Source organism: Lissotriton vulgaris, chromosome 9, assembly GCF_964263255.1.
Source record: "Lissotriton vulgaris chromosome 9, aLisVul1.2, whole genome shotgun sequence".
Classification (NCBI taxonomy): Eukaryota; Metazoa; Chordata; class Amphibia; order Caudata; family Salamandridae; genus Lissotriton; species Lissotriton vulgaris.
Window position 1 is genome coordinate 1,133,196,950 of NC_141697.1, and position 25,879 is coordinate 1,133,222,828.

Sequence of the window (25,879 nt, forward strand, 5' to 3'; positions counted from 1 at the left end):
CTTGGCTTGGCGCAGTTTTACCCGGTAAGTCTCATCATCAATGCCCAGTCTCTCTAATATACACTTCTTGATATCAGCATAGGGCGTGTCGCCCTGTATATTGGCTTGCTGATACGCGGCTTGGAGGTCTCCAGTTAGCAGGGGTCCCAAGTATTGTCCCCATCGGTCTACAGGCCATGAGGCGGCTTGTGCTAGCCTCTCGAAGTTAGTAAAAAAAATAGTCCGGATCCTCCCCGGGGACGTATTTCTGTAGAACTACTGATGGTAGGGAGGTTATGGGTCGTTGTTGCTGCTGTCCGATGACGTCCGTTAATTTACCCATAGCCTGGTCGTGGGCATCCCCCTGACCCTTGAGGACGTCGTGCAGTTGTCCCCTGTCCTCCTCGGCCGTTTTCAAGAACCGTTCCATCAGCTTTCCTAACATCTCCTGGGACTCGGCCATTTTCTGTACGACGGCCTCCATGCCTCCGGATCCCACTTCTGACACCAACTGTGCACGTGGGGATGTGGCGGACCGGAATACCAAGCGCGGAGGCCGTATATAGTGGGCAATGTTTGTTTTATTGCTACACTTCTGGTCACAAGGGGTTTTGTATCAGACTTTACAGTTCCACAAAAGAAAGACACGGCTCTTCGGATGAATGATGGGTCGACGTCCGGTATCCAGTGGGCTCTGTATCCAGCGAGTGCTCCTGGTGCGTCCGGTCTTTGGGGATATCCTCGGAGGTACCGGGAGAAAAGAAACAAACAAAGGAGCCGTTAGTCCTGTCGGACTCTTCACGTCTGATCCCTGTTACCAACACCAGGGACTGTGAGGGGGAGGTAGGCGAAAGTGAGGAGGGAACGGTAGGGTCGGGGTTGGCAATAAAGACAAGCGGGGTAGCGAGAAGAAGTAGGGGTGGAGGGTGGCGGGCGTGAAGGGTCGGGGTTCGTTATCACGTGTGCCAGTGCTGTGCAAGTGCTATACAATATTTACACAATGCTACGGGTGACGTTGTGAGCCTAAAAGGGGGGGGAACAGCTATACAACGGGAGTTATTTACACTGCACCTAATGTGCCACAAGGGTTCCGAGTCACTCACCCGGTCCGCCGCAACTCTCCAAGTTGAGTTGCGGCCGCTCCCCAGCAACCTCCGGTGGACTCCACCAATCCTCGGACCAGTCTTCCTCCTCTTCGGTCGCCTTCTCCTTCGCCGCTCCGGTCGGGGTCTCCTGCCACAAGCTCAATCCGACGTCCGACTGGTTCCTGGTTCCGGCTTTTCCAGTATCCGGGTCACGTGAGGGGGAGGTGCTTCCGGGGTCGGGAGGAAGTACTTCCGGATGTCCGCCGTTCTGGATTGGGTCCTGGAACAGAGGACAGAGGGTTGGACCTTTGGAGGGGCGGATCGTTGCTATGGATGCTCTGGCCGGGACCGCTGTCTTCCGTGAAGGACTACAGCGACGGGCCCCAAGGCCGGTATGTGTGTACGCCGCATCACAAATAGATCTTAGCCAAACAGGGCTGTATCTTCATTAGTTGTCCCTCTAGTCTCTTGAGGAGGGTTATGTGGTATACACTGTCAAATGTTGCATTGAGATCTAACAAAACCAGTGTAGCAGCTCCACCATTATTCAGCTCATGCCTCAGGAACTTAGCAACAGCCAGAAGTGCTGATTTGGTCCTATGACTGACTCGAAACCCCAGTTGTGAACAGTGGAGCAGGCCATTAAGTTCAGTGTTCTCTGAGTTGTAGGTTCACATGCTCCCCTTTAGTTAACAGAATGACACCAAAATGACAAAAAAATAAACAAAGAGAACTATAGATAGCATTTTTAAATAGAATTTGCTGCAAAAGCACAAAGCAACAATGATAGTCTAAGGTCGCTTTTAACCAGGGTCCAGGTGCAATTTGAGGCTGACCACAATGGAGTTGCAGTTTGGATACACTAACCAGGTTTGTCCTCATCAAAGATTTTAGCTTCTGACTTAGTCCCTTAAGTTCCAATCCACAGCAGGAGTACACTTATAAAGCCCCCCAGGACCTCGGGGAGTGTACTTCGAGACTCACAGGGTGTCTGGAAGAGTCCAACAGCAGGGTTGCCACAGGCCACCTGTGCACTTTCAAAACAGGCCTTTTGTAGCTTGTTGTATCTCTGTAGCTTGCAGTGGCAGCCATGTGACCCTTGGAATCAACATTTTCATCCTGGGTACAAGAAAGAGAAGGTCCAGTCCTACAAGTCTCTTCCTAGGATATAGATTGCATTTCTAAAATAAATTATCAGCATTTTAATCTGTACCCTGGATTCTACATGGAACAGATAGGCCTCTCACAGTGAAAATAGTTGTTGCATACAAGTCACTGTAGGGACATGTTGACATTAAAATTCTACGTGTCCTATTTTTAAAAACCACACACTTGAGCTGAAGAAAACGTTTTTCCCCGCTTATAGTTTCTCTGCAACAACAAATCTGTTTCAGCTGGACCTCGGCAAGACTGTACCAGCCTCATGGAGTCTTTGTCAGATACAGCTTGCAGCCTTGCCCCACTATAGAATTTGGAGCTTTCTATAGATTTTGGAGCTTTGACAAAAATCCTGTCTGAAGGTAAAAATCTTGACTGTGCAAAAGCGCCAAAATTATCAGGCTTGCAAGAGGACTTCCTGGGTGCAAAATGCATATTTTCCCTGCTCAAAGCTTGTCAAGCCTAAACCATTGGCTTCACTGGGACCTTGTCCAATGCCTAGCCAACATCATGAGCCCTCCTCAGTTACAGCCTGCCGCCTTGCCTAGATCAAGTATTTTGACATCCAGGACAAAGACCAGGTCCCAAGGTAAAACCTCTGACAGGGTCAAACACGGCTGGTGTATCAAACCTGCGCTCTTTTTTGGTCCGCATTAAATCATGTCTAGGTCCCAGTCTACCACAAACATTGACTACCATTGGTGATTTGGACTTTTTAGTGTTACTTTTTTAAATCCTTCAAAAGGCATATTTCCAGTTCCCCTTATTGGATTTTTGGTCATTTTGGTGTCATTTTCTCCATTAAAGTATTCACTACTTGTGGTGGGCCTTAATCGACTTCTACAAATCACCACTTTCTTACACCAGGTCTTTAGCGAAATTCTTTGATCAGGGTTTTGTAAAATGTATCACCTTTACACAATTTTTCCAAATTGTCTTCTATGAGGTATTTTGCTTTCCCACTCGGTGCAAATTCTGGATGGTGAATCACTAATTTTAAATCTTGCCAACATCAAGGAGTTTGTACTCCTTATTTGCTTGCTGTTGCGGTACCTTTGTACTTTCATCTATTCACAGTCTTTGGTGAGAGAAGAAGCCAGAGTAACAGTGAGAACAGTTAGTGGTTACTGCTGCCTGGCTAATCCTTAGGATGTTTCTTGTTGCCATAAAAGAGCCCCAGTCCTGCTGGAAAAGTATAAAGATCTGAAACCGACAAAGAGTAGGAAAGTGATGTTTCAGGTTTGTCATGTTCATGCACACAATTGGAGAATTTTAACAGGGCAGTATTATTGTAGTTCCACCTCTAAGGACGGATGTAGAAGTGATTTTAATATATTCCAGTTTATTCTTCTACATGGTCCCACCTCTAATGACTGGTGTAGAAGTAATTCTAAAATATTCCTGTAATTTCTTCTAAATAGTTGGACTGTATAAGGGGACATATGTTCAAGTGGCTTGCTTGGGTCACTGGTGTCCTGTAAACAGTTGCAGAAATTAGTACTGCTAAAAAGAGTAGTGGTGGTGGTCAGGTGAATGTCAAAATCATTGATGTGTTTTATCTTCACAGGAGAGTCAGCAGAATCAATCAAAATCCCCAATTTATCAACAAAATGGTAAACATGTAATCTCTTAATGTCTTTGTACTTTATGGCGACGTTACCCTCTTGTTTTTCATTTAACCACTGTATCCTGTAATCGATAACTTACCTGGTTGATGGCATAGAAGAATTAAGGTGTCCTGAAGCATGCAAGGGATTTTTTTCCCCCACATTGTCCTCAATACCAGAATAGCAGAAATGACATGTTCTAGTGCTGTCTGAGCAATATTTCCTGACTGATTATGTAAAGCACAGTCTTGTGTCCCACCACATCTCCAATGCTAGAAACCATGTCCTGCGATGTAGGACGGCAGTCATGTTCACGGAAGGCGGTGGCTTCCATGTGCACTGATCTTTTCTATGGCTGCCTCCTTCATTCAAGTTAGAGGGTGCACAATATTCCTTGATTGTGGTGATCATCTTGAGCAATAGCAGTCTTGCAAATGGGATTTGATATGTGGAATTCCTTTGCTTCGAGTACGAGTGTAGAGAATCACTGGTGGGATTACAATTGCTGAAATCCTTCGGTGGCATTTTACAGGTTTCACTGTGTATGTATTTGGGTTCTTTAGTCAGTCTTTAGTGGACTATTCTGCCCAATCCATGCTTCCATGCAATCTCCTGCTTCCTCCCATAATACTCCCAAACATGTGGACCTGGCACAAAATGAAAACCTGTTAGAGATGGAACCCTTTAATAATTATAAAATCCTCCCTAATGTTCCCTTTAAGGAAACTCCTTGTCACCTCTGAATACTCATAAAAGGATATAGGCCTGTGACTTTGTGCCTCCATATGGTCCTAGTGACTTGCAATATTATTCTAATATACACTAAAGGTATTATATCCTCAAAAAGCCTTCTATGTCATTCCTCTGAAGAACATGAGTAGCAAAAGACTAATGAATGTAATATGTTTATCTAATGTCGCTTGGTGGACTTAACAAAATATTACTTATACATGGTTAACTTTCTTAAGGTTAGCAGCCCTTTAGAAGTGGTTTGTATTTCTGTACCAGTGTTACATTAATACAACTAAAAAAAAGTATTGAAGCAGGCCAATGTACAATGAATTTGCTGCATGTCAAAGTATTGATAAAAATATTTTCCTAAAAAAATATTTCTTTATATTATCATGCACGAGGCACACCGGATGTCTCATAAGGAACCGAAACATTGCATTTTGAGACAAAAGAAATGCAAGATTTCATAATCGCCATTGAGCAACCTCTACTAAAAGAAATACCTTTGATTTTACGTTCTCTGTCTTAGTGTGTCATGTTCATAAAGAGTCCTCAGTATTCTGATAATTAAAATGCAGTTCACATTGTTGCCTTGTGGTAGTTACTTATAAATTAATCTGTTTAGGGCTGAACGTCTTCTAATGCTGCACAAGTAACTTTTACTTTAAACATTTGCAGTCTTACATACTGGAAAAAGATGGTTCATTGTATGTCCTGTTGTGGAGACTGCATCTTCTGAGCGTTCGTCCTCTGCCACCATGCCTACAGAAGACATTAAAGGTATAGAACTGTATACTTACCCGCATTCCGCATGCATTCTAGTAAAACATTCAATGTGTTTTTTGTTGAATTAGCATCTGTTTGATTGTTTTGTAATAATTTGCTGAAAAAGGAGTATGATAGCTTAGTATGTGGGGATAAAGCGAGTAAATACTCATAATCAATCCATCAATCAAAACATTTATACAGCCCGCTACTCACCCGTGAGGGTCTCAAGGGGCTGAAGGGAGGGGGGGGGGGTGCTGCTACTGCTCGAATAGCCATGTCTTGAGGTGCCTCCTGAAGGTGAGATGGTCCTGGATCAGTCGTAGGTGCGCGGGGAGGGAGTTCCATGTCTTGGCGGCCAGGTAGGAGAACGATCTTCCTCCGGTTGTGGTTCTGCGGATCCGTGGGTAACATAATATTAAAAGTAAAAGCTATTTTTTGGTAGGAACGTGTAATACAAATAACCTTCGTCCTCTAGCATCCACTAATTACAGTGCCATGGATCAATGCCGCCTCTTATTACTAGAAACACTTTCCATCCATTCATCTTGTCATTCAAGAAACTTTCAGGGGAAACTTCCTCCTTCCATTACCGCTTTCCTCAAGGGAATTGCATGGCATCCGAAAAACACAATGTAACATTAATCCAGGTGATTTGATTGCTGTTTTCGGTAGCACATGCAATGTATTGTTTCCTCTGCACCCATCTCTTCAATGCTCCGAGACATGGAATTGAATTTTAGCCCAGCCAGGCCTGCTTTAGTTTCCAGGATGGTGCATGGAACCTGGATGGTGCCTCCGTGTTCTCCTCTTTTGGTACTTTGTTTATGCCCACTGGCTCTTGGGGAGAACACTGTGATGTCAGTGGGAAATGGAAGGTCGTCTGGGTAAGAAAGGTCTGGTGTTGTTAGACTGTGTTCCACTCTTCAGTATTGACAGATGAACTCAAGATTGCACTGGCTATGCTGCCCAGCCATCATCTGTTAGCACACATTTGCCAGTTTTGCTCTTGGAGCACAATGACTTATAAAAAACATGTTCTCTTGATAATTTTTTCATTTTACTTGTTTATGCACTCTCCACACAAGTAGATACATATTTTGTGTAACTGGGTCAAATCTTCTCTGGATTCTCTGGGGGAAGCAGTTATTGCCGGGATAGCAGATTTGCCCTTGTTTCTCAGGGTCTGAAAATGAACAGCTGGGTCCCAGCTAAACGTCCACAATGGGACTGATGCTGTCTGGATTGCTCTTCAGGCTAGTGTCTATGCAGGTGTGTGACAGTTGTGATTGTGGTGTGGTAGGATATCCATGCATTTTCAGAAAAGGATATTCGAAGAAAGTAGCAGTAGGCTAAATTAAGTTGGTGCTATCCAGTCACTCGCTAGACTCCAGTATCCAGAGGCAGGGATGGGGGACCATCCCAAAAATGAAATAGAAGCAAGGACCAGACGTGGTCCAGATTGAATAAAAAGTGGGGATGTCGAGGTGGGCGTGCCTTGCTCACTAAATGGAGACAGTGCCTGGTTGATTTGTTGAGGCTAGGTCAGGCGCCCCTAGCCTCAAGTAAATTAGGTGGATGCTTCGCTCATGAGACAGTTGTGCTTCCTTAACTGGCACTGACTGCTACGTTTTAGTGACCTTTTAACTTAACTAAGGGATCCCCTGCTAAACCCACTTTAGGATGCTCTTCAGGCAATTTTAACTCCCATTACTTGGCTCTACACACCCGCATACATATGCAGGTAGTAGTGTTCCCTTAAAGGGGAAATGTCTGCACATTCACTAGGCAAAAAAAAGATAGTAATCCAGCAATCATTAAGCGTGAAACATACAATTGTTACATTATATTTCTGTACAAAGGTGCTAGGTTAGCCCCTAACACCTACTACCCAACGGTGTTGTCGGCACAACTCAATGTGCAACCAATATGAACAAAAACTGAGGCTCTAGCAGCACACCACTTGTCCTTCTTTACTCTTGATTTAATTTATCACACCTTTGGGTATATATAACCCTATACTACACACAGAGAGAACTCAACAATATTCATCAAAAACAGAAATCCAGAAAGGTTATTCTTCTTGCTCTTCAGCATTCTTTATTCATATTATAAAAGTATTAAAACTCCCAGCACACGATTTGCAGACACGTGTTTCGTCTTTTGCTTAGACTTTTTCAAGGCATAAACATTGAAATCGATGAGCCAAAATTGAAAATGAACCGCATCCAATCTTGCGTAATAGTATGAATATCGGAATCCCCAGTCCGGAAATTTGTGCTCACGATTCAATTCAAAGTGTCCTATTAAGACCCACGAGCATAGTCCTGATATCTGACCATTAAATCAGGATGATCCAATATGATTCAGAGCAGGGTGTTGGCAATCATTTGGCTACAAAGTCAGGTTCCGTGATATTTGAGCCACTCCACATGAAAGAACACCAATTGCCCGTTATTCGCAACTAGTCAAACGGACCCTTATTAGCGTCCCTGCTCCAGTGCGCGCTGTGAACAGCAAAAACGTCCTCCTTTTCTGTTATGCGGAAACTATAATGACGTTCCCATCCACGGCTTGAAGTGGTACTATTGAGGAAATGACAACAAAAATGCCACCTGTTACCACCTTATGTGGTCCAACCATAGTACGTTGAGACCTTGTACTTTTCGAAATCTTTAGTCGATCCAGATATCCGTACAGTCAAAACGCACCCGCACGCGCCATCACAGCTTATTCATTAAGAAGATCTCCACTAACTAGCCCTCTCACGGGGCCCGGGGCATTACAGAGCTGGCCCCACGAGCAGCAAAAAGCTTGATGATGAATCATGGCACTCTTACAGGTGTGTGAGGGCATTACTTCCAAATTTTGAAGACCCCCCTCCACACTATTACTCATCCAGTCTGTCTTCAATTAGCGTCCTTAGTCTCTTCTTATTTTTTTCCGCTAGGTACAATTACCCAACCCTTGTAATTAGACTCACTGATCCCTTATAGGAGCAGGGGTACTGGACCTTCATTGTGTTCCTAGTTCCTCTCCCTTGTTGTGATACACTTTTAGAAAGTTGGCATTTTAATGTCCCACAGTCTTTGCCTTTCTGCCAGTGTTCTGGTTCATATGACTTTGAATGGCTCTGCTCTTGGGGTTTGTGTACTACTTCCAGACAGTGACACAAAGGAACTTGCATGTGGACAGGATGGGCCATCCTAACAGGGTGACTGGAGGAGCAGTGGCCTGCTACACTTACAGCCACCTGCCCTGCATTTGGCCACCCCAGAACGTTTGGAGTTTTGGCCAGAGAAATGGGAAGAACTTACCAGAACCAGTGTTGGGAGTAGTTCAAGGAATCATTCACACGAATGATGGCACAAGGTATAAATACGACATCCAGAGCCACTCATCAGAACATTTCTGGGCCGGTGGAAGTTTCAGGAGGAGGGCTGCCATGCTACTTGAAGGACTACCTTGCTGTAGGAAGATTGGACCTCCTTGGCTACCCATAGTGACTCAGTCGGCTAACCTACTGTGTGACCTACATGGACACAACAAGCTACAGAGGTCTTTCTTCAGCTGCCAAGCTGAAACTGGACCTGCCTGAGCCCAAGTGCTGGCCTCTACTGGAGTGAGTCCTGATCCCCTAGAGGAGCCCCTCCTTCATTCCCCCATTCCCCCCCCCAAGTTCTGGACCCTTTGGCAGACCCCAGTTCCTCCTCAGAGAAAATGTGAAAATCCTGAAGTCTGAGCTCTTTGCGGACAGAGAGACTGTCCTGTTCATGTTGAAACTCTGCCGTCCACAATGACTGCCAAAGCTAAGCTCCAGTGAAACTGACTGTCCGCGGTGACTTGCATGTTACACTACAGCAATAACAACCCAAGACAAACGCCAATGCGAAGCTACAGCAACAACTGTCCATGACACCTAACAGGCTCTTCATGCTAGTGCGTAGAATAACCACAGTGCTTGACCTGCACTTTGTGCTTTTAGTTGCTATTATCACAAAAAACTTTAAAATGGCATATCTCTAGTTCTACTGGTTGGATTTTGGTTGTACTGGTAGCATTTCATTAGAATTTATACTCTATTTTTCTAAATTAGTTTGGAACTTGTTTGTGTTTTGTTTTCACTTATTGCTCTTTGTGTGGTGCATAAATGCTTTACACATTGCCTGTAAATTAAGCCTGGCTGCTTTTGTGACATGCTACAAGACGGTTAAACACCAATTAATTTATTGACTTTGGTGGTTCACCCCGACCAGGTTTGTGGTTATTGCCAGAGTGGGCCTTCCACACCTAGCTCAACAATTAACCATTTTCTTACACCAGGTCAGCGTCTCTGCAATGGCAAAATGTTTAGATTGCACCTAGTCACAAACCTGTCTGGTATATTAAGTGCATTGTTAATTAATGAAATTAACTGAAGAATAAAGATTAATTTCTTTTAAAGTGCATGGTGAATATTTAGAGATTGTCTTTTCGAGCCTGCCGTCAATCAGGATTAATCTTGCGACCGTCAGCTGTATTAAGTAAAGGAAAAAAAGATGCAATTATCCTTTATTTAGTCTAAGAGACCCTAAAAAAGTAAATGTATGTGAAAAGATGTTGTATTTCCATGTACTTGATATTGCATGGTTGAGCTGTATATCTCTGTAATGGACCCTGCAATGTGCCTTGCATGTTATTGTACAATTAGACTAGGATCCCCAGTTCTGGTAACACCCCAGCAAACAATTTACTCATCCTTTCTTTAAATCTTTGTTTTCATTATACTTTCATAATCCAAATGTAGACTCCTCGACCAGCTTCAGTTTTTTTCATCCCAGTTCCAGGAATATTTGGTGTTGAAGCCCCAGTCTCGGCTTGTCAGAAGGAAATATACCCCACGCCCGCTCAGTTAAAGAAAGCAATTTGTGGGTTTTGCAAGAATGACAATAAGTGTTTTTGTTCTTACAGATTCGGAGAAACAGTTAGAGGACAAAAAAGCATATTCTGCAGCAACAGATGAACTCACAGCATCCGGCTTACAGAAGGCACCGTTGCAGCCAGTCATCATGGATGGTTCGGATGCTCCTCCCTTTGTGCAGACATCTTCTGGTGATGCTTTGGGCCCTCTCCAAAACCAGCTAGAGCTACAAGCACCACAAGGTCCTACTCCGGGTACTAAAGAGGCTATTGATGTTGGCCAAATTGCACCAACAACTACACCAACAGTTTCAAGTAGGCAGACTGATGCAGCCAACAATGTGGCTTCTCTTCAAGGCTCTTACTCAACCCAGTTTTCTACAACATCCTCAAGTCTGTCAAACCCACCAACAAATGAGGCTGCTAGTGCCATGGCCATTCCTTGTAGTACAGTCAAACCTTCTGAATCACTCTCGACTGTTTCAACGCTAAAAGCAAACGTAGGTTTGCTTCCTATTTCTCCTGGCAGTGTCGGCTGTCATTCTGAAATGCAGATTTCTTCTCCATCGGAACCCAATCAGCACCTTCCTAATGGCAAGCAATTTGCTGGCCTTGAATCTCCTAATCTGACTGGATCTCACCCTTCCAGTCCAACCATGGTCCCTTGTTCTACATCTGAGCTTGGTTTACAAACACAGTCTCAAGCTTCATCCTCAGTCGGTGTCAATGCCGGTGTACAGCAATCCAGTATTACCGAGTCAGATGGTGAAGGCCCACCTAGAGTTGATTTTACTGATAATACCATTAAAAGTCTAGATGAAAAACTACGCACTTTACTGTATCAAGAATATGCTCCAACTTGCCCCTTGGGAGAAACTCCTGAAAATGGTGTACAGTTAGATTTCCCAGTTGACTTAAATAATTTGCAGAAGTTGAATGATGAAACAACTCTTGCTTCTGAACAGGGAATGGAATCTGATCTTGAAGACTCGAATGCATGCAAACATTTTAAGGCAGGTTCTGACGAGGATCAGCAGCCTATCCCATTAAAGCATTTGGAACAAACACATAAACACCAATTACTTCATAACCAAGCAGGCAATATCCCTGATGTTCCAGTTAAGTTATCAAAAAGGAATTCATCTGAGGTAAGCCTTAATGCTGTATTTCGTTCATTTCCATCCTCATTCACTCTGTTGATTGCATCTTTTATGTAAAACCATAATGTAAACACATTTTATATTCCAATATTTTGGAGCCTTAGCCTTTTAAACCAAATGCAAAATGTATGGCCCTCTAATCTGCTAGCCAGTAATTTGTGAGCTCTCGCTGACACTGCTGTGACCTGTCTCTAGAGCCCTGTGTACTTCAACTCCAGTTTTATTTTTGTGTGGCTGTAGTAGAATGTATTCTGTTATGGTTGAACTGTTGTGGTTCTAAATTGAATGAGAATAGCCTCTTGTTTTCATCTCCTCATGCAAGTCAGGTCCAGCATACAGAAAATGCAAACAAAGTTATACCCTGGCCTTTGGTTTGGAATGTGGCCATTGGGTCAAGAACGGCACGTAAACCTAATTTCTTCAACCGTTCTTTCCACAATAAAACAAATGCACTCCTTGATAATCAGATGCCTTGGTAACTTAAATGGTCACTGCTGACACATATGGCAGTTCAAAGGTCACCATTTCGAATCCTAGGAATACTGACTTCAGAATCCATCGTTCTGAATTGCATAAATTGTTTCCTTTAGTTCGATAATAGTAACCTCGCTATTTCGAGCGCTTAGAAGTGATACAAAAGCAGTATATCAATTGGTATATAAACAAGGTTTTGCGAAGCCACCTAATCTTGCCTATAATGAGCTGAAGCAGAGGTATTGCCTTTATAATTACACAAGGAAAAAGCATTCCGAGATGGCTGCAAATGAGTGCACCTGTGTGCTCCCTATATGCCATTTTGGGTATTTAGATTTTTGTTCTACTTTATTAATTAATTTACCATTTCCAGAAGGCTGGAGCAATAGCCTCTGCATGTGTGCAAACAAGACTTGGTTTACTCATCCATTATATACCTAATAAAGAACTCCATGCCCAGCCAAAGGAAAGATACATGCGTGCAATGATTATTTTAGAAACTTTGGTATGGATTATCAAAACAATTAGATATGGGACATATTTTGTTTACGAACCATCAAACAAAGGGTAATATTGACCTAATGAAGTTCCCAAATTGATTGAAAGAAACATGTTGAACGAATTGTGGATTGTATGTGAAAACAATTGAAAATGAATCTGTTGTAAAATATACAACAGACTGGATTCTAATTTTGAATTACATTATATTGTACAAAAATTGATAAGTAAAGTGTAATGATGTAAAAGCAAAATCGCTCTTGATATGAATGTTGATTAGTGAGTGTATCCCAATTATAAATAGCCATTGTCACTGTTAAATTAGAGCTCATGTGCAGCTGAGGTATGAGGGTTAATGCATCACTTAATATTATCCTGGTTGGCTTGTTGAGAATGACATTCACATCTACAGCTTCTTTTGTGAAGAAGATGGCAGAAGAGTAAATCAATATTAAAGTATGGTATGCAGTCTGGTAGCAGTGTGCAGCTCCCGGATACTCGCATAAACAATAAAGAAAAATATTTAAAAAAATTAAAATCCGGCATTGGAGCGTTGTAAAAGGAATGGTCGGAGATAATGTGCCAAGGGTACTCTGGGAGGCAGAAAGAGTAAAGAGGGAGCAAATGAAGTGTAAAAAAACGAAGTCATGACTGAAGGTAATCGGACAAGCCTTAGGGTGGAGTGGCGAGCCCCCAACACAGAAGAGGTGGCAGAGAAGAGAGCAAGGAGAGCAATGAGCTTCTATTGAGATCAAGTGATAGAGAATAAATAGCCGGGGGGAGAGGAGTTCAGAGCAAACTGAAGACATGATATGAAAGCTTTTGAATGAGGAACCATTCAGTCATGACCAATAGGCTGACCCGAAGCCCACCCCAAAGCCGCAATCACAAGTTCTGCAGTGTAGAACTCTGATGTGGCAATTATCAGCTGGCGTGCCTATTGTGGCTAATTTTATCCAGAAAGATGCTATGTTTAGGGTTCTACAGCACATATAAAGGAGTAGTCTCTTGATGGCTCAAGTGCATATATTCTGAGAGGCTCCCTCTCACCTGCATCACGTCTTCCTCTCATCAGATGACCTCAGCTTCATTTATTATTCCTCAAGGTCCTCTAGTTTTTTTCTATGTTGGTATTATAATTCTTTATGTGCATTGGTGTGTTTTTGTAAACTATAATCTAAAACCTCCAAAAAAAAAAAAAAAATATATATATATATATATATATATATATATATATATATATATATATATATATATATATATATATATATATATATATATATATATATATATATATATATATATATATATATATATATATATATATATATATATATATATATATATATATATATATATATATATATATATATATATTTATTTCAAATAACACGATGGGTCCTTCCGGGATCCTGCTCCCTCGTCAGGTGGCGCATAAGTTCGGCGGACCTCCCAGCCGAGAATTTTTAATCTATCCACAATTTGCTTCAAAGCAAGATGCGCACTCAAGGAGTTACATCCAAAAAGAGTTTATATTTGGAACACAAACTTGGATGTATTGGCGTTGTGACTAACAACTAGGCCAGCATAGTGCAGAACTAACATTGTTGCCGGTTTGGTTCAAGGTTCTTTTTGGTACAGGCAATATCAGTTCTTCTGCAAACACGTGGTAGAGAATGATCTATTTAGAAAATTAAAGATGGGCTTGTGATTTGACAAGTACACATCACTAGTCTCATTCTTGAAGGTCCACCAAATGTTATGCTAATGCATTCTTGATTAATATCTGAAATATATCTTTTTAAAATCTGATAATGAAGTTTACATACCAGATTAGTACATTTAAAAGTTTACATATCAGATTAGTACAATTAAAAACTAATATGCTTTTGCAGGCTGCTTCGTCCACAGCAAAGAAGACTGATGCCATCAAAAGGACAAAGATAAGGATTTCATCAGGGCAAATGGCTGCCTCTTCATGTGGATACTCTGGAACCTCTCATGGAAAGCACGCAAGTGGTGCACCATCTAAAAGCGTGGGAAGATTTTCGGTGTCTGCCACAGAGGAGGAATCGTCCATGGCTTCTCCACAAAGTTTGAGATATTCGGCGCCCCCTGATGTCTACCTGGGTGATCCTCCTTCCAGTGCTCAAATATCCGTCCCTCGTGCGCAGACTGCATCACCTATTTGTGGACATGTTTCGAGTGATTCGGAAGGGGGTGGGTCCCTCAAAAATAAAATGAGATACACTAGGACTACTTTGCCAAGCAAGGGTTCAGCGAATGATTTCATGAAGAAGGCAGCAGCTTTTTTGCATCGATCCAAGCAAAGCACCATGAAGACGCCTGCTTCTCCTAGTGGCAACACCATAAAGATTCCTGCTATAAACATTGGCACTTTTCACTCCCAATCTTCTTACATGAGCAGCGACAATGACTCAGAGTTTGAGGATGCAGACATGAAGAAGGAGCTGCAGAGTCTCAGAGAAAAGTAAGTTTTGGTAAACCTATACTTGTTAAATTTTTCTGTGAAATCAAGTGCAACAAATAATTATTAATTTGTACCAGTAGATAGAGAAAAGAAACATGTATGTATCCAACATCTAAAAAGTTAAGGCATGTTGTTCAACTTGTATGTATATCTTATAAAACTCCTATTGTTTCCTTCAAACCAACTGTATACCCTTCTTTTATTTTTGTTTTTGGTTTTACCCAGTTAGCCAGGTCTCCATATTTGCTGATTGACATGGGGTGTAAAGGCTTCTTGGACTTTGCACTACTTAGATGGGGAAATTTGTAAGATATCACCACCTGAAAAAAAGGTCGCAATAGAATTCCCAGTCTGTGAATACCCTGCAACTTAATGGCTCTACAGAAACTTTTCAGTGCTGTTTAACCAAAGACCAGTTCTCTTTTTTTTTGGCGCATCAGTGTGGACTGGAACATGCTCCTGTGGCAATACATTCCCATTCCACAGGGCAAAATTAATGTGACTTTATGTAATGTACCTGGTCCCCGTGAAAAGCGCTCCAATGCCCATGGACTGAGTTTGCGCTATATAAAACCGCATGTTCAAGCCAGGTGTGTTGTGCTGTATGCATTTTTATATTAACGAACCCACATGCAAACAGCTTTCCTGTCTGTGGAACACCAATTTTGTCAACCGTGAATGATCTAAAAAATTTTTATTGGTATTTTGTAGGATCTTTTACAAATTCAGTTTGAAATGGCGATGTGATGGTAGTTATGGTTATCTATAATTTGTAATATACTTTTCCTTTGCTTCTGGTACACTTTCAAATGAACAGGAGGATTCTTGGCACTGTGGCAGGTGGGACTTGGGTGGAGAGATGGTGTGAGATGGCTTCCTGGAGGCTGGCAGTCTGGAATGCAGGAGTCATGGAGGAACTTGCAATGAGTCTGAGTTCTTGCATAAAGTCAGAAGCAGGAGGTGTCAATATCCTGTCTTTAGCAAACCCAGAAAATTCTCCTGTTTCTTCTTGTACACAAGTGACGAAGGGTGAGGCCACCTTTTCAGATTTAAAGAACAGGTGACATGGGGGGGGGGGGTAGTATGTTATTGAGTCATGTTGCTTAAATGGCTGATCACTTTTATTTCACCACTGTGGACACGGCAAACTTATTTTTGGAGGTAAAGCTTATGTGCAGCATTTTAAGTGTCACTTCGATGACATTGGCTTAAGACTTGTTCACATTGTTGCATAAGGCTGACTATGCTGAAGACCTTGCCCATATTGTTGCTCAAGAAGCTTTACAATTAAGTTCTAGAATTTGTGATAGAAGGCCTTCACCGGGTAGACTTGGGGCGATCTCATCACAACTCCTGCAATACCGATTATTTATTGCTCTCCTGGAACTATTTACCCACAAGATCTGAGAGTGTTCACTTTGCTGGTACAGCATTTACAAATGAGTTTATGAAGATATGGAGAATATCTAAGTGGTACAATTACTTATCATTTGTTACTATGTAGTGGCCACAAACAACCACTTTTGTTAATAAAATGTGTATCATAGTAGTAGAAGGAAGTTGAAATTGACATTTCTACCATTGAATACATGCAAGAGATTTTTTTAATAGAAAATTGAATATTGCAGTGGTGATTTAATCACATAGTAATGTACATGTCATACATGGTGGAAAGACTATCAGAATTGTGTACTTATTTGGGATCTAAGTAGTGGATATACATGATACAGCACCTGGACTGATACATAAACAGTACTTAATTTTTGGGTGTGAGAAATACACAGATACACTTTGTATGTTCCCCTTGGTGCCTCACCCGTTCTGCCTCTATAGGATCATTTTGGGATATCATTGAACTACTTTCAGAAGCACATGAACACTGGCTGATGTGAGGATGGAATGAGAAGCAGTTAAGTTCATAATTAGTGTGTGTGGCACTTGATCAGACATTTAACCAGCTTGCTTCTGTCATTGAGAGGAGTAGTTAAAACCCTGCACACAAGATGAATGCTTGGTTCTCTAAGGGAATGAGAGAGGTTAACAGGAGTTTTAGGCATTTCAAAGGGCTGTGGAGAAGCTTAGGAAGAACAGTAGACTGACCTACGAAATTGATCAAAAGGGGCTCCGTAAAATGATTTGCAGCGATTAAAGTGTTAGTATTCCAAGACCATTGATAAAGCGCAGAATACTACTTCTGGCTTACAACTGTACAATAACCTGACCAGTCCAGTGTCTTTGCACCTGACCATTGTATAGTTGCTTATAATGTCTATAGCAATCAGTTTTAAAGCTAAAATTATCACTCTGCTATTCCATCAGGACACAGGCTGGATAGTCCTTCCTTGTGTTAAGTTAGAAATTAAAGTTTGTGTTAAAAAAAGGGTTCAGTTGGAGACATTGCACAAGCTCGCCAAGTTAGAAACAGTTTCTGAGGAGGAGGCAGCATGTGAATTGCTTGCCAAAGTGGGATATCCCAGAGTAGTCCACGGTCCATGTTTAGTTTTTTACATTTTCATTCCTTCTTCCTGCAGCCCATTGTAGAATACAGACGCTCATTATTAGGCATAACCTAGTAGAAGGGTTTGTGCATGCAGAACTTAATATCTCACGCAGGCATGAGGTACCAAATGGGCATGCTGTTACAAGCGAAAATAACGTAACCTAGGGGCTTGTATGTAGGAGACTAGACTAATGTGAGTTGCAAGCATAATGCAAGATATGCAGCAATTCCTTAAGATACAACCTACAAAATAACAATAAGTAAAACATATGCAGGTAAAGGTGCCTGTGTGGGCCAAGAGGAGCTACGTTGCCTAATAATGTTAATACCATGTGCACATCAGAAGTCAGCACTGTGACCATGGTATGTGTCTTTTTAGTAAGATGCTAGTTTTACCTGGTAGAAGGACCTCATTGATTGACTGGCACCACCTAGTAGATTCTCTGAGCTGGTCCTAACTGAGAAGGTACATTTTTATTTTTCTCAAAATATTTTACTTAAAAGTTAATTTACTATACACAAGAGCAAACCCTAGGATAAAACCGCAACCTGGGGTAAATCATACATAAGGTAACAAATATATAGATCTCCAAAAGCAGTGATGTTGCGCTCAACAAGTCAGAGACAGCACAATCATACAGGCTGTAAACGCAATGTTTTTTAAATTTTTGACTAATGATTGATTAGTACAGCAACATGAACATCTTCAGAAGGTTTCCCTTACTGATTTCTATGAATAGATCAAGCACTATCAACAATACATTCAAATCTGCTTGTAGAAATATCTTCAACTACCCAAGGATCAGAAGGTACTAAAGCTGTTCTATACCTAGCTTTAGCTGGTTTAATCACTATACCTGGAAGGCATTGTGTACTTCATTTACCATATCACGGGGTGACTAAAACTCACTATTTTAAAATGAATAATATGCTTTGCCCAAAGTTTGTTTGTTAACCCACTTGAAAGCTGATTTTGGAAGCTTAGGGTTGGAAATTCCAAGCTTACATTCTGGGACTTATTTGCCATTAGTATCTACATGCTTTATGTAGGGCTTTTGCCTCACTTGTTAAGTCAGGGAAACTACAAGGGTGACTGTTTTGATTGGAAGGGTGATTGTCTTGATTGCACAGTTGCAAGACGTCTTGAAATAATGTTTGAAAGGTCTGGTTAGTTCACTCTTTCTCTATCAGAATTTCAGCATCTGACTGAGAATGTAATATAAAGGAAGCAGTTTCTACTTTAATGTGAGAAGTATATTGTAGTTTGTGGTCATTCACCATTAAAATTCTGTGAAAGCAACATATAATATTTTGCTTAAGTACTCAGCGGTTGTGATTACACTGATGCGAGTGATGAATGTGTTATGTTTAATAATCAAAAATATATGCCATCTGCTTGGTTTCTCAGGGTATGATTTCACCACCATGGAATGCCAGAGCGTGTCACACAGTTTCCAATGTCCTTTCCACATATGACCAAAAAACCAATGATGTTAATCCAAAAATCTTTTGATGCCCAAGATGATCTTCTAGGAAGATGTATTGCCTGTATAAATATTAGTTTTCCAAGTAAAATGCCTCTCTGTCCGAAATAGCAATGGATTGTGTATTGGTCCTAGTTTTCCTGTTGCTACTAGCCTATACTTGGCGTTTACACATAAATCTACTACTCTGATTTATTTCCACAAATCAACCAAAATAGATACCTGGCAAACATCAGTTCCTGGAGATAATGCATCTGCCTTTCCATTCGCCTGTCCTAGTTAGAATTCTATCATAAGATTTCTTATGATTAGATCATTCTTTGTGGCATTGCTCAATACATTTCACTGCCTTTCAGTCTATCAATTAATGATTTAGAGTGTTACTTCCATAGATATGAAGTGGATTTCAGTGATTTCCTTTGCTGACAGTTAAGTGTTCTTAGAAAAGATTTGTGGTGGATTTCACCCATTTTCCACTCCTGAAAAAATGTGCAGCTGAATTATGAATCTGGTCCTGTTGAACCAGTCACCAAATAAACTTTCTCAGAACATTCTGGCTTGTAAGGTATTTGAGCAAAATAAATCCTAGTCTTTAAATTATCAAAAGCAACCATTTCAGCATGGTACTGAATGGGGCAAAAATGATGTCTTATGTTTTTTTTAATCCATACTGGGTTTTCACCAAATCAAATCTACTCTTCTTAAAGCATCTTAAAACTTCCTCTAATGTAGTTCTTTCCCATGTTTCTATTTGGTATCTCTTTTCCAGGCATTAGCACAAATACATAGTCCACAATACACCAGGACACAGCTCCACGTCGGATTGTTTCCTTCTGCCATCAGGTTCCGTCCCTGGGACCAACTTATTCTTCTGGATTCTGTGAGACCAGCCCTCAAGTGTTCCATCCTAACAACTTCAAAAACAACTGCTGCTCATTTTATGCCCAGTCAGAGGATTTTCAAAAATGCTTGAGATAATTTCTTCAAGACGCTTTGTCAATGACTTTCCAACCACAATGGACTCCCCACCTACCAACATAGACCGGACTTCCGATACTTCTGGTTCTCATACAGAGAATGACTGTGTTTTGGGTGGCCAGGGGTACTATGGAAAAGACACCATTTCAGTTTTGACCAAAAAATACAAAATCAAGTACCCCTGGTCGGTCCATCACAGTCTGTGCAACCTCTGTCAAATGCCAGAGCATTGTGAGGCAGTCTGAAAGTTATTCGGCCTTTCTTTGCTAAAAGACCCTCCTTAATCGACAAAGGCATAAGGCACACCATAGGCTGCAGTAATAAGCCTCCTTGAAACTCCTGACCTCTTCAAATAAGAAGGCTTGTTCGAAGCAGAATAGGAAGTGGGTCCATAAGGCCTTCAGTCACTCAGGGCAGTGATAGCCTGAGATGATGTCCTTAAAAGGCTCCGATGTCAAGCAAGAGGAGCCTTTGTCAAAAGCCCTGAAGCAATAGTGACTGAAGACCCGGTGAACAGCTAGGGTCCCAGTGGCACAGCAGGGTTCATCTTCTCAACCCTATATGCATACACAGATGTACGCAGAGCCCCCCAGAGGGAGTTGGGCACTAAGCTTCAAGTCCAGCCTCAAGAGGCACCAATCCTTAGGTCCAGATCTGCCAGCAGACACCGCACAACCGATAGATCTTCCCTTGCTCCAGAGCGAGCCTCCACCAAAAGGCACTGAACCATGCTGCATGTTGATGCCCCCTCAACACCAAACACCCAGGTTCTCAGATAAAGTAAAGACTGAAAGACCCACCCAGATCCTCATCGACACTGACACTGATATCAGTCACCACTGAAGAATCTAGCTGGAACAGGCAGAGGTTCATGAAAGGAGGCGAAAGAAGATCGCAATTGGCGATTCCTTAACCCCTTTGATGCTTGTGACGGAACCTTTCCGTTATCAGTCACGGTTGGCTGTGCTGATGACGTAATGGTTCCGTCACGACCACGCCCGCGATTGGAATGTCCAGCACAGGGCTGGAATTCCTGCCGCACGCATGAAATTAAATGCATTTGCAAAATAGGGAATCGCAAATTTTGCGATTCCTTATTTTGCGATGGCCTTTTGTCTATCCCAAAAGGCTTTTTCCCATTCGCAAACTGGCCCATTCGCAGAATCGGACCGATTGCCAACGGGAAAACCCTTGATACACCTGGCCCCTAGTCCTTCCTAGGGTCCAACGTAAATGTTATTGGAAAAGCATACCCCAACATCGAGAGTATGATGGCATTACAAATACTGCTGCCTCTTTTCAGATATGAGGTCCACTTACTGTAAGGCTAGTAACGATGTTTATGGAGATGATGGACTTTTGCTTTGCCATAGTGCTGCACGCAAGGGTGCACATGTGCCTCGCTGGCTAATGGTCACAAACAAAGGGTTTGTGTGAGAATCTAATTGTACAGCACCATTAAATGAGGTGGTCTGCAAATTCCCAATATTTTACATTTGAAATTAAATGGGCAATCGAAGAGGTATCCCATCGGAAAGAGGAAAAGATTTTGCCTGTTTAATGTTAGTACAAGAACATCGTTAGATGTATACTTTGGACACTGTTCAGAACTTTGTTCAGGGTGGGTTTGGGGAAAAATTTGAATGGATACGTCTTTCCACCACATTGCTTTAAACTTTCTTTTTATGCTTACTGGATATGTTGAGAATCTATTCTTGGCCCGTGTTTGACTTTTCTACCATTCTCTGTATACTTTCCATGTGTATTTCAGATACATAGCGTGTCACTGTTGTTTCTTGAACAATGGTATCCCACATGTCAACAGATTAGAAACATTCCCTTCTGACTTTAATTGCCAATAGGTACTGAAGATTCACCTTTCTGTATTCACAACTAATAGATGGTTGACAAGTTTGGGTTTGTCAAAATTACCTTTATAGTTTGATATATTTGTTGTGATTGTCATTCTCATTTCCTTCTGTTCATAATTGGTGTTGTCACAGCTATCCATTTAGGAATGGTCAGTTGATTGCATTTTAATTTAACAGATGTGTATGTAGAAAAAAATACTTTGTAGTTTGATAATTAGTGTGGTTGACTATTGTCAGGTCTGGCCATCATTCTCATTTACTGCACTGTCCCCTTAATAAATTGCTTGATCGCACCTGAGGTTAGTTCTCATTTCTTTCCTGCATACATTATTATGGTACACTTTAATAACACTGACTAGTCCCTTTCTTTTCAGCTTTCACTTGGTTGGATGTTCCATCATACATAAGTAGGATGTAGTGTGTTCCTTTTCTAAAGTCTTTCTTTGCTGTTTTTCAATTTGACTTGATATGTTGCCTTTAAAGAGATGTGTTCTCCATGAGGTCTCCTCTTAGGTGCTGAGCTAATATGGCCACAAATAATTATGGTGTTCATGCCACGGTTTTCAGGTTGACAGTTTTGACCTTTTTGCACAACCTTTTTTTAAGGTACTACTTGTTACCCTTTCCTTTGAAAGCAACCATTTAGAACTTGTGAATTGATTAATGCTTTTTCTGGTACTTACCTCATCGATGGCATTTAGTTTGCAGATTATATGTATGTATTGATACATTTCAGCAGCATAAAGCCTTGTACAGCACTGCCAACCACGTTACAGGCTCTGTAATTTTGTAATTGGTTTGACACCATTATGGTAATACTTTGTTTACTATGTAAACTTACTGATTTGTGAATTTATTGAATCTTTCTTAGTATGACTTCAGAGCACTATTCAATAATGACAGAAGCCTTTCTGGACTTTTTTTGGTTTAGATTTACTTCGTGTCAGAGGATGTAATCTTCACATGGCCCTTCCCTTTGTATAGGACTACCAGTGCAACTCTTCAGCCAGACCTCACCTTCTGCATGGCTTTGTGCAGTTTGAGAATTTTATAGACTTTCTCTAGGCCTGTTACTTTTTGTTCGCAGAATGGTTGCTACTGCAGTTTGTTCTGTCCTGAAGGTGACCTCATCCAGTTTTGACAATTGATGGCGAAACGTCGACATTAATGGAACAGACTGACCGTTTTTCTGGATTTAAGAATATATTGAAACATTGCATTTATAGTAGGCAGTCTGGAAACTGTGTGTGCCATTCTCTACACTGTACATAATTGACCACCAAAGTCACATTCTCACTGTGCCTTTTTCACCCTTTTGCCAGTATTCTATCTTTAGGTGAATATACTGCATTCTACTAAAGAGTGTAATAAGACATTTTAGGCCTCCTCATTTATTTGTAATGTACAGAAGTTTCAAACAATCGAATTCATATCATTCTGAACAGTAGTTGTGTTAGAGTTTCAGTACCCAGGCTCCCAGTAGGCTATTGGGTTGCCTTGTTTTTTTCTATGGATTAACTGGCCAGGAATATTTTCACACGCTTTTCTTTATATCTCACTCATTCCATACGCAACCAAAAAATAAAGCAGGTATTCATGACTCGCATCAAAGTGATGCCTACCTGGGCCATTCAGCCTTGGTAGTTCATGCTCCTTGAGCCATCTGAGAGACCAAATCAGAAACTGCCCCTGAGGCTGGACCTTCTCACTAAACATCAGAGCCATCTCGGACACCCACACCCCATCCAGCTCAATTTGGCACCTAGAATAAAGGTCCTTCAAGCTCCCAGAGAAGTGCATGCTCAACCTGCATTAGGAGAACAGACCTACTTTGCGTACCTCGTTTGCGGCAAAGTGGAAAAGGTTCGCCAAAAGTTTGGGTTAGCATATACTTCCATCTGCCTTCATTTGGCTGCAGTTGAAGCATACATGCAGAACAAGGAATATACTGCCCTTTTCAAAATCCTTGCTAAAGCTTCCATTGCAAACTTTAGAAGGGTATACCTCCCAAAACACCTCCAACCCCTGTCTGGAACTTTAATGTAATTCTCACGTGCCTCATAGGCCCATCCTTTGCACCATTCCGCTCCTTTGGTCTACAGTTTTGTCTTGGAAGTTTTCCTTCTTAGTAACAATTCACTTCCTCACACACACCAGTGAGTTACAGGCTTTAACCATTGAGCAAACTTTCATGTGCAAATGGTCAGGGTAGTCCTTGAAATCCATCCCAAATTCTTGCCATATTAGTCAAACTATGGACCTATCCATCTTCTTCCCACACCCTGACTCTGCAGTGGGAAGAGCTTTGCATATGTTAAAAGGATGCTTCTCTATTATATTGGTTGGGCCAAGTCTTTGGTAGAACAACTGTTTGTAATCTTTGCACAAGCCTCACAAAGGGCACCACATTTCCAAGACCGTTTCAGATGGATTGTTACATACATACAGATCGGTAAAGCCAAACACTCATTAGCTGGGCCTCCTGGAGCACACTCCACACACAAAAAGGGAGCCACCATGACATTTCTAGATTCATCCCATTAGCAGACCTCTGTGAAGCTGCCACTTGATCAACTCCACACATTAACAAAAGACTGTTAGGACATGCATGTTCATCAAATTGCTTCAGTTTGCCAAATTGTGTTAACCTTGTTAAAGTCTAGGTCATCTGCTTGCTACTAAGCTGGTCATGTGTCTCTACAGCCAGATCTGCTATGAAAAAAGGATGCCTACCCTTCAACCATCTTTTTATAGCATGTAATGCTGTGGATTCATATGTTCCTATTCTCACACTACTCAGAAGCCACTCATCAGATGTGTATTACTCTTTAGTTTTCATCTCACCTTTCACAATGTACAGAACGCTTTTCTAAGGCACTAAACTCTCCTTAGAATATTCACCCTATGGGCGGAAAACAATCTTAGATTTGAATTTGTATTTATACTTATATAGCGCCTATCACCCAAGGTCTCTAAGTGCTAAGATGTTAACATAGTTCAAAATACATATGCACTACAGTGTCTAGCAGAGAAAAAGAAACTCCAGAACCAAGAGAGGCGAACAGAGACCACAGAAAGAGGTTAGCCATAGGCCTCTCTAAATAGTACCGTTTTCAGGCACTTCCTAAAAGGTAAGAGCCTAGTTTCTTTGCGAAGAGTCTCTGGTAGTTTATTCCAGAGTTTAGGAGCCACTACAGAAAAGGTTCGGCCACCCAGTCTAGCTCCCGTAAACCGTGGACAGACTAAAAGTCTAGAGTCTGATGAACGGAGCAGGAGGCTGGGTGCATAAGCCTTCAGGCGGTCTCTGATATATTCTGGGGCCATGCCATACTGTGATTTATGTGCAATACATAAAACCTTAAATTCAATACGTTGTTTCATTGGGAGCCAATGCAGCTGCTTCAATACTGGGGTAGCATGGGAGCTTCTAGGCAGCATATAGATTAACCTTGCAGCATCATTCATAACAACCTGCAGTTTTTTTAGGAGTACATCAGGAAGCCCAAGATAGACTGCATTCCCATAATCTAAACAGGAAAGGATAAGTGCAGTCACCATATTCTGTGTAGTTGATACAGACAACAGATGTACCACCTTCCAAAGTTGCTGCATTAAACCAACACAGCTCCCAACTACTGCTGAGACTTTCTGCTTTAATGAGAGGTCAGTGTCCAGCGTGATGTCCGAACTCTTAACGGCAGATACTGGCGAGGGCACTGTGCCTAGCTCTAAAGGCCAGCAACAGCTAGACCAAGGTGAAACCACTGCGGACAGACCAGGACCTCCGTCTTATCTGGGTTTAACTTCAAAGTATTAAAAGTCATCCAGTTAGTAATGAACCGTAGGATGTCCTGGACATTAACCTGGGAGGGAGCAGTGTTATCAATGTGGACGATCAATTGTGTGTCGTATGCGTAATTAAAAACGTGACAATCCAGTTTGGATAGTGCATAAATCAGTGACTGCAGATAAATGTTAAATAGGAGGAGGGATAAAGCTGAACCTTGAGGTACACCCCACCCTAACCTACCGGCTTTAGAAGTATACTCTCCCATCTGAACTCTCTGAAAATGATCAGCCAAGAAAGAGGAGATCCATTGGAGGGCATTCCCGAAACTCCCAGCCGGCCGACATGGGAAACCAATTTACCACGGACCACTGTGTCGAAAGCGGCTGAGAGATCTAAGAGGATACAGGC

At 41.7% G+C, this 25,879-nt stretch overlaps 1 protein-coding gene across 1 annotated transcript in view; it reads left to right on the forward strand.

Moving 5' to 3' along the window:
• The window catches only part of WNK2 (WNK lysine deficient protein kinase 2), a 621,829-nt gene that overhangs the window by 462,727 nt on the left and 133,223 nt on the right, over positions 1-25,879 (forward strand). Inside the window, exons 17-20 of the mRNA XM_086939164.1 lie at positions 3,790-3,835; positions 5,240-5,341; positions 10,277-11,373; positions 14,253-14,848. Coding sequence (XP_086795290.1) covers positions 3,790-3,835; positions 5,240-5,341; positions 10,277-11,373; positions 14,253-14,848 — 1,841 coding nt within the window. The remainder of the gene's footprint in view (positions 1-3,789; positions 3,836-5,239; positions 5,342-10,276; positions 11,374-14,252; positions 14,849-25,879) is intronic.